Source organism: Nilaparvata lugens, chromosome 3, assembly GCF_014356525.2.
Source record: "Nilaparvata lugens isolate BPH chromosome 3, ASM1435652v1, whole genome shotgun sequence".
Taxonomy (NCBI): domain Eukaryota; kingdom Metazoa; phylum Arthropoda; class Insecta; order Hemiptera; family Delphacidae; genus Nilaparvata; species Nilaparvata lugens.
In genome coordinates, this window is record NC_052506.1 from 73807644 (window position 1) to 73817770 (window position 10127).

Genomic DNA, 10127 nt, shown 5'->3' on the forward strand with positions numbered 1-10127 from the left:
TACGGAACACAAAATATTAGCAATGAATAATAATATCAACTTTTTGGTAAGGGCTACATTTATCTGAAAATTAAAAAATCAAAGTATCATTTTTTCAAAACTTATTTGATTTATTACTAACGACATGTACCAAAATATTGATGCCATTTTCAAGTAAGCGAGTGAAATAAATAATGTTGAATTATTACAAATACTACGTATTACTAATTTGATTACTTTTTTGGTTTTTTCTATTTCCAATATGTAATAACCATGAATAGTTTCAAATCTATCACTATTATGAACTGACAATTTTTTATCATATAGATCTCCGAAAGAGTTTCTGTTACGAAATTCCATGACATAGATATTGATAAGTTGAAGAAATGCGAGTATAAGTAATATGCTATAATGGTATTAGTTATATCGTAGTTTGAAGATAATCTTCAAGCCTTCCACTATGAAAACGTCTTCTAGTGTCTGCAACTATCTGGGACCAATCATAATAATTTAACCTTGATAACAATCTTGATGATCAGAAATTTATTATTGGTTTAAACTTGACAATGACTTTCGATGAAAATAGTATTGGTTGGATGTATATAATATCTGAGCTAAGTCCATTTCATGTCATATTAGTAGGCCTTCGACACACTCGGTCACCATGGACGTTCCACTAAAAACGCGATTCTGATGGCAGAATATTTAGAACATTGTCATCATTATTTCCACCGAAACTGCCACCATCCGGAGCAATCATCTGAATAATTGATTTTGCTTTCCATGACGAAACACTATATAATAAATTAGTTGTAGTTCAGACACTGTGTTTCTTGTAAATATTTGTAAAAACACTTAATACACTTAAAACCTCAATACTCCAAGAAAAGTAAGTGTTTTTACAAATATTTACAAGTAAGACAGTGTTTGAACTACAACTAAGTCATCTGAATAAATTATATCACAAATGAAACATAAATCGATTCCAACCAATCAGAGATAACGAATATGGCAGTGGTGGACTGAGGCTTGGTTGCACAAAAGCCTGTTGAATTTTTTATCATGTTTACATGCCACGAGAACCAATCAGAGAAGGCTTTTCCGTGAAGAAGTCTTCTCTAATTAGTTCTTGTGGCATTTAATCACGATTAAAATGTAACAGGCTTTTGTGCAACCGAGCCTGAGTGTTTGCGATTTTGGAAGCGTGATGGGAAATGCCCCATGATTCAATGAGATTACTTGGTCGCACGACCAGCTGTTGGATCGAAAAGTCGGGGTTCACTGCCACCATACTTTTGGTGGTGCGTTCGGTCGCGCTTCCAAAACGTAGTGTGGCATGCTCCCTTTTGATTCTATGATATCGCTTGCACCATGGTGGCTGTGTTTGGCATAGGGAGTCATACATTGGTTATAGATTCTGATTCAGGAAATTAATTTCGATTTCATAGTACACCGGTAGATACAGTTACGCGAAATAAGAATTACGATGAGGCTCAGGCTTGTATTGAATTCAATGAATCCCAGCTACACCGGAAATTCAGGGGAGATTGACACATTAAAATTTCTACCATCATCCCAACTGAAGATATATGCCTTCAATAGAAATAATACATAACTGCGGCTTGTTTATAATCAGAAGTCAGAGCACTGTACACTTGTGATTGAGGCACGCATCAATATGCGTAACACACGGCTTATTGATGAGGTTGAGGCCTATTCATCCAAAGTGCTATCACGTACCCGTACGTCGGTGAAATCTTTTGTCATGAATTATGCACTTATTATTGCATAAGCTCGCCCACTTCCAATCAAATACTTACTTGATGTCATCAACCTCCATAGCTAACTATTCGTTATTTCAAATGAATAAATATTCTTCTCTCCAAATACTAATACGGTTATTACCAATTCCGAATGAAGTTATTTGTAGAGGTAAGATACTTGTCATTTTGAATATTCATGGGAGTATTAGTGGTACAAATGATCAATCTTTAGTGGCAGTGTTCGCTACAAGCACTGTTCTTGAAACTTTACAGGCATCCAAAAAGTGAGCTTTACTTTCAACTGACATTATCCCATATAAATAGCATCAATATTCCCATTCAAACAATGCTGACAGTTTGAAGAGAATCACTCTATAGGTAACTCTTTTTAGGTTGAATTTGTTATATTTCAGTTGGCACTAGAAATATTTATAATCACAAATAGTCGAAACATTAGTATCCGCACAATAACAATAATTTACTGTAAGCTTAAATATTGGATCATATTCAAGTTTTTTGGCGATTTGTGCTGTTAGCCTGATAATTGATGTCATCAGATTAAGCACGAAAATTTCAAAAGATGCATCCAGTGGGATCTTTCTCATATCAAGTTACTTCAAAATCCTTCTCAATATTGTATAATTTATCCGTAAAAATCAGGCCAGATTTTCTATTAGCCAATAATAATTATTAAAGTTTCGACTTGAAGAAAAATAAGTGATGGGCAGACTAAAAAGAAGATCCTGACACTATAAAGCTCTTTCGTTCATTTATAGTCAGTGTTTCCAATTGAATGGCTATTAAGTTTGGTAATAACAACACGGATTTTCACCGAAAAAACGTTGATATTAGCCTTTGAAATTGTTGGAATTCAAAACTTATTGGTGAAGATTCATTATGAATGTGAAAGTTCTGTTAAGGCCTCTTTCATTGTCTCTTCCTATATCCATCATATTGAAAATAAATGGAAAACTGAAAGCTATCAGACGATTTCCGTGTGAAACGTACAGCGTACAGTGCAACTAAACGTGGGAGGGACGTGTGAAAAGTAGGTCCCTCATCCGCCCGCTTCACTAGGAATAGGTTTGGTTTGGTTTGGTTTGGCTTAGCCCGTGAGTGTAGTTCCTTATTAACATATCGCTCCTCTGTAATAACAGTGAGAGTACACATTTGTATGTGATCCTGATGAATATTTGCTAAGAACAATATTTACCTTGAAGAACACAAAGAATCCTATTTCTACAATCTGTTCCAAATTCTTTTCATATACAGTTAAGCTAAGAAAAAAAGTGCGAGTAGGTGGTAGGTAGGCCGTACTTATACATGACTTGTTATTTTTCAAGCGAAAATCTGAGTCGTATCAAAGAGTAGTTCAACAGAACGGGAATAAAACCTTCAGAGAGGAATAAAAGTAATGCAAATTCTGATAATATAGTCATCAACATACCATAATAATTATTGATAATTTTCCTGTACTAATTTCAAGAGATTGGCATATAGAGGAGTTTCTATTTTTTCGAAATTTTGTTGTGCTAACCAGATACACTCAAAATATTGAGCCTCTTTTGGAGATGACCAATCAGTACCTGCTTTTAACAAACAAGCACTGATCCAAACACTTATAATTGTTTACATTATTAAGTTGAATATAGAAAAGATAGCAATAATAATTTGGAGTGGATAATATTGTTAAGCCATCAGAATCATTAACTTGAAAAAATGATAAATATTATCTGCGATCAGATATAAATAAATTTCTGATAGGAATTGAATTTGATCAATTAAATCATGATCCTCCATCAGAGAGCCTAGGTTTCACGCTTCACAGATCGTTAAGATTGCATTAGAATTTGCTGGGGCTTTTGATTGTTTATTTTTACACATCAAATTCCTTGTAAAATTACACTCATCATTCCAAAATATTATAGAACAACAACAAAACAGCTACACGAAAACCAAGGAAGGCACTTGAATCTGCCCGATAGTTGGCCACTTTCTGTAATAAGTTGTACACTGTACAGTGAGTACTTTACTGGCTTGTCTGCAAACTGGTTTTCGCCGCACGCAAAGCTGATAATCGCGGTGAGCTTTATATGTTTCGTGAGACTCAGTGAGTCGGCGATTGTGATCTGGGAGACTTTCTTCCTCGCCTTGGGAACAACTTGCTTCAACGTTTCTAGCTGAGCGTCAACAAAACACAAGCAAAGGGCAATGCATTGTAACAGGAAGTGCATCTTAACTCATGAACATTCTTCTATGAAACTTATCAATAATCGCTATTTTCCAGCAACTTTGCATAGAACATACCGTAACAACGAAATTGAAAAGAGTTTAATCAGTTTCGCTTTTCAATAAGACTTGGCAATAACAAAGAACGAACATCTTCATCAACTACGTTTTGAAACTGCCTTATCGAAAGTGAAGCGGATAGGTAGAAGAACTCTTTAATCTGTGAATGAATTCTCACAGAAGGTGCCGTACAAAATTTCAATCTCCTAAGGGATCAGACCAATGAGGAATATACGATTCGGAAATGAATCATTCTAGTTCCAATTAGCGTTTCGAGTTAAGATTCAATACGGTTCCATAATAGCCATCTAATAAGTGACAATGACTATCACTTTCAGTAATTGCTTACATTCCAATGATAATAACTGCTAACTTATTTTTCGAATACCATAATGCGCTCAAAGGAACCCTGTGTTTCTATTTAATAAAGGATTTTTACTGTATGAAATGATGTTTTTAGATGTTTGATGCTATGAATAATTTGCATGGATGGCTTAGATTGGGAACGAGATTCATGGATTCTCTGTGGATGAATATACAAGTTGAGTGTTGATTTGTTTGGTTGTGTTTTGAATTGGGAAAAAATTGGTTTCCTATTAGAAACCTGTTCTTTAGTGAGTGTGTGCTGAAAATTACTTCCTTGGTTGACTATAATAATTGAATCCAAAACCATGATTATTGCTCAGTTCACAAGACTATTTTTGACGATTTATTTCGGCCACTGGCTAGCTTTATGTATAGGAATTCGAAACTCCAGAACCATCCACTTAGCAGATACGTGATTTTTCTCAATTGAAGAACACACGGGTGTTTTAGACCTACTTTCGGTGCTCTGCACTGCAGTGTCAGTATCGGCCATAAATTTGTTTTTAGAGGTGAAATTAATTTCAAAGCCCGGTGCAGAAAGCAACCAGTTTCAAGACCAGTTCAATAGAGCGAGAGAATGAGGGTCAGAGTGACAGTGAATTAATTTAAATCTAATTTGGACCAGAAAGGAATTGACAAAATCCTCCTCAGATGTTATGTTCCCACTATTCCTTTCTAGTTGATTCGATCATCAATTTTCACGATCGATAATAGAACGTATCGGAATTATGCTTTGCAGCGGCAGGAACCCCGTAAGCGTATTTGTTATATTCATCAGGCAGTCTACCCAGTCCAAGATTTCATCGATCCAGTTCGAAAAAAAATATGAAGGGAAAGTCGGGCGAAAGCATCTTTGAGAAGCATTTTATTGAGCAGTAGACCTCTGCTGAAGAGGCCCTTAAGCTAAAAGTGAAATTTATATGTTGGCTCGATTACACACTTCGTCAAGACAGAGTAAATAGATTTACTGCCTCGTAGGATATCAAACGCTTGCTAGTTGTTGGAAGGATTGATGAGTGCCACTGTCACATATCTCTTGAAATTTAGATATAAAAAAGACAAACATAGGAAGAAATTTCGATGAGAAGACTGAGCTCTAGAGTCAAGAACCTAGTAATTATGTCATTTAATACGATTAATATGAAAGGATAACTGCACTCCTCACGAATTGGCTCCTACTGTGTTTTATATCACCTTGCAGACCATTGAGAAATCTGCTTGAAATCTTGAAATAAGCATATTTTCTTCCAATGAAATACCGTACCAATTTTCAGAAAGTTACACTAATTTTGAATAAGTGATTCAAACTCCCTGTTATTATTGATCAATTATAGAATAGTTTCAATCAGAGCTATTATAAAATTGAATTGAATTGAAATAATTGATTTAATGTATTGAATCTAGACTGAACTGGATGAATTCCTTCCAAAGATCAGCCCACAATTAGATAGATTTATAATGTAGCCTACTGCCTTCCTGTGACGCAGTGTTATTGCAATTTGTGCGACATTCGCAAATCCAATATTCGCAAGCATATCGACAGAATTGAGTGGATAATAATTATTTCCTTTTCTTTCAATTATTGTTCTATTTAATCGATCACAAGAATAAAAATTGTAGCGAAACTACAATACAAGGCTACTAGTAGCCAAACTAATATAGCGATAATATAATGAATTTCGTCTTATCAACCAGGCTTCAAAAGATTTGGGGATGAATTATTTTTGTAGATAAATACGATTTTCTATTAGAGATGAATATGAGATTGTAGGTCCATTTGGGAATGATGCATAAATTATAGAGAATGAAATAATTTTAGCCATTCTCATTCAATTTCCTAACATACTGTTTATCGTATGCGTTTTTGTCAATGTTAAAATTTCCCAGATTATGATTATTATTTCCTCACACAATCAGAAGATACTTCATTGATTTACGAATTTGAATTTACTTGCATTATGAATATTCAAGGTATGGGTATTATGTATAGGTATTAGCTATTAATAAATAAAAAGAAGAATAAAATAAATGCTCCCATTCTCTAGTTTCTATGATTATGTCAAGAGGAAATTGGAGAAGTTGATGTCGTCAATAAGGAAGGAAGTTTGAAAAGTTCCAATTTTTGAAGTTTGTGAGTCTAGAAAACCTAAGCACAATTTAATTTGAATAATCATATTTTCCGAGTTGCATAAAGTAAGCTCAACACTGGGATCATCGATATGCTCATTAGGTATGATCAGCTCATCATAAATTATTTTTGGTGAGATCCAGGTTAATATTCTTCCTTATCCATCCCAATGCTAGGGGGTATGTCAATTCAAATGGATCATTCTGATAAATAATATTTTAACACTATTTTAGCACTACACCTCTACTTTATAGCAATCAAATTGACACCAATCAACTATATTATGATCTAACACTATCCCATATCAAGGAACTTGAGAACCGTATTTTCTTTTATAAGAGGAAATTCTATGAATGTTAGTGAAGAATGAATAATAAAAAATGTTACTCACCCTAAGTATCATGGTGACTTGATAGGTGAACAATCACTCGCGCCGAATAAAACGGAAACTATCCCGATCAACAAGTTACAAACTAGACGATGTTAACAAACTACACGATAAAATTGACATATTCTCATAAATGTAAGCAATGTCAACACAAACTGCAACAACTGTTCACTAGGTACTCCTGGTGTGTGTGAGTGCTGGCTGGAGCAGCGTGCGGAAGGTGGACTCTAACTGCACGCTGGATGTGGGGTCCTCGGTCCTCATGCAGAAGAAAGCAGCAGGTGTCAGAGTGCACGGAGGAGGAGAGCAAGAGAGAGAGATGTGCGAATGGCGCGGAATCGCCGCGTATCTACACCAACAAGAAACAAAGTACACACGCTTGCCACACAGTCTTGGATGGACTAAGGAGAGCTTAGGCGCTCGCCACCCGTATATATGGCCCCAATTCCACCCCACTCACTAACCCCAAGATCATCTTTTTTCTTCTCCTACCTTCGACTCCCCGGGGAGAAGGCAGCGGCCGAAGGGTTAAGCGATCCCCTAACAGGTGGATGAAATTCCGATCTTCCCCCAAGACTATCTTTTTTAATCGACCTTCCTTTGAAGCAGCCTCTCGACGACTCTTTTCTATCATTATAACATCCCTTTCTGACTTTTTCATTTCTAGCGCATTCGGAGCCCATCCTACTCATTTTGATATTAGCCTCCCTACAATAATATTAGCCCCACACAAAGGAAACCTTCTTTCCGTTAACATTGTTCGCCTCATCAAAGAACCACTCATCCCTGAAGTATGGCTTCGAAGCTTTCACGAGTTTTTGAAGTAGAAGTTCTGTTACAAAGTGAAAACGTCAAGACTGTAATAAAAGTCCAATAATATTTTTAATTGCAATTATAAAAAAACAGCTTCTATCATTAGTTTCATACAGATTACAGAAGTAGTGTGTTCACAGTTTGTTCAAATACTCTGTTCAGAGTTTAACATGAAATAGAGTCTTTGTTTAAAAGATTGCTCTCCTGAATTATCCTCCCATGGTATTGAATAAGAAGATTTTACAAATATTTTGGCAATTACCTTGATGAAAATGTTCTAAATATTCTCATACTCACTATCAAATACTTACTTCATAGACTCTCATACTCAGACTACTGCGGACCCATGACCAAAATCGTATAAGCTGTGTAAATCCGTCAAGAGGATGAAAATTATTATACATTCATGGTTTGGAGCAGCATGATGAATATTGTATTAGTATTGCTTTTTGCCTGAAATGTCTGTACTCTATGGTGTGCTCAAGGCAAGTGTTGACTATTAGCGAGATATAAGCGTGCTGGTCTGAATTTTTCACCAATGCTGTTAATTGACAATTGACATTCACCCCAGTCAATCAACGATGCTAACATATTTAAAAATATTTTATTAAACAGTTAATTCATCCAAATTAAAGAAATACATTATGCGAATTAATACGTAATTTTATTAGCTTGATGTGTACCAATAGATGAGTCGTTTTCTCAAGACATTTAAGGAATGTCACTCTGAGGCATTTTATTGGTGGAAGGAGGAAAACAATTTCAGTATCAGATGATAAAAGATCTGTTGTCCCGCCACTCTTCACACATTATATAACATTGCATTATCATTTCTTCCATTATTTCTTCTAGCAAAGACATAAATATTCTCATTTGTGCTTCTACCTTCTAGGTTCGATATATTAGTACAATTGGTGCTCGTCGAGAACTGTTAACGAGTGATCGTGAGTTCAAGTCTCGAGAATTCCGAATATTACTCTTGGATGGGTAACTGGCAATAAATTAACTTGGTTATCTACTTTCTATAATCCCTCAAACGATGGTTCGGAATCCACCTAAAACTGTGAGTCATTCATGTATCATAATCATCTCTCCCTTTATCCAGACACAAGCATAGACCACGTGAATAACACATGACATGGGGGAAAACGATTTTTATGTTTCACATAATGATTTCCCAATTTGAAACTCCTCTCTGTTACAAATTATGATTCATTATTTGAAAATATTACAATACTCTTGGTTTGAATAAGTTTCATTTCATTTCGGAGTTCTAATGAACATTGGAGAAGACTCAGAATTACGACACATGAGCTTTTGCATTAAAAAATCCTGCTGGTGCCTTATGCGGGTTGAAAAGTCTAATTTCGCAGACGGATTTGATTAGAACCATAGAAGTGGGCCGAAGAATAGATTATATTAATATGCGAAAAATGTCAGTATCAACTCAATGATTAATTCATAGATTATGAGTTTGGAATCAATTATGGATTTTTATGAGTAGTACAGGTAGTAGTACGAACTCTTTCAGACACAACTTCAAGTACAAGAAAGACAGTAATTAGGTAATTAGTGTAGTTCAAACTAGTTAATCGTGCTCAAGTAAGGTAACTATCGAAAGTGTTGATTGGGAGGGTTTCGGAAACCTCCAAAACAAACCAACAATCCAAAGAAGTGTTTAATATGAGGAGTGGTCGACATGAATGTTGACCTTTTTGGCGGTGGTGCTTCAAAACATATGGCAATGCGAACTTTTATGGGTGGGTCTGGGTGCCGGATTCGGGGGGCGGGTGGCAGTGTCCCTGTAATTAATTAACTTATGAATAATTAGTTAAATAAATGGACAGGACATTATAGTCTGTACTATATCGTATTGTTTTCATTAATACTGATGAAATCAGTGAGTCCCGTGAAGGTACTTGTGAGAGTTCAGCGTCTTTATTAGACGTTTAGAATTTTATTGGATTCGTATGTGGCACCAACTCAGTGAATGAATCACGAACGTGACAAAAGCGCATTGAAACTGAAATTCGAATCAACTGTCGGACGAACTTGCAGAGAAAGTAACAATGCATTCGCCATTGCCAACTCCATTGAATACTGATTTGTCGTCGGCGAAAGCTCTGCACTTATTGTGTGATATTTGGAAAATACCAAGATCATTGATTCAGCACGTGCAAACATTTTATTGCTGTAAAGACATGGAATATTTCAAATCCAGTCAATCGTGACACTCCTGATTGTAAAGCATACTAATACACTAGTATGTCATTATTTCAACGAGACTTGACGTTTCTGTACAATGGATATTTAATTAAGTCGTACTCCACAGATTGAATGTAGAAATTTCAATTGGCAATACCATATAAATATATTATACTGATGGAAACCCTAAGGACTT

The 10127-nt window shown here is 35.5% G+C and overlaps 1 protein-coding gene across 1 annotated transcript in view; it reads right to left on the reverse strand.

Annotated features, from left to right (window-relative positions):
* Positions 1 to 7417, reverse strand: part of LOC111046885 (flocculation protein FLO11-like) — a 46215-nt gene extending 38798 nt beyond the window's left edge. Inside the window, exon 1 of the mRNA XM_022332527.2 lies at positions 6917 to 7417. Coding sequence (XP_022188219.2) covers positions 6917 to 6928 — 12 coding nt within the window. The 5' untranslated portion in view covers positions 6929 to 7417. The remainder of the gene's footprint in view (positions 1 to 6916) is intronic.
* Between the last annotated feature and the right edge of the window lie 2710 nt (positions 7418 to 10127).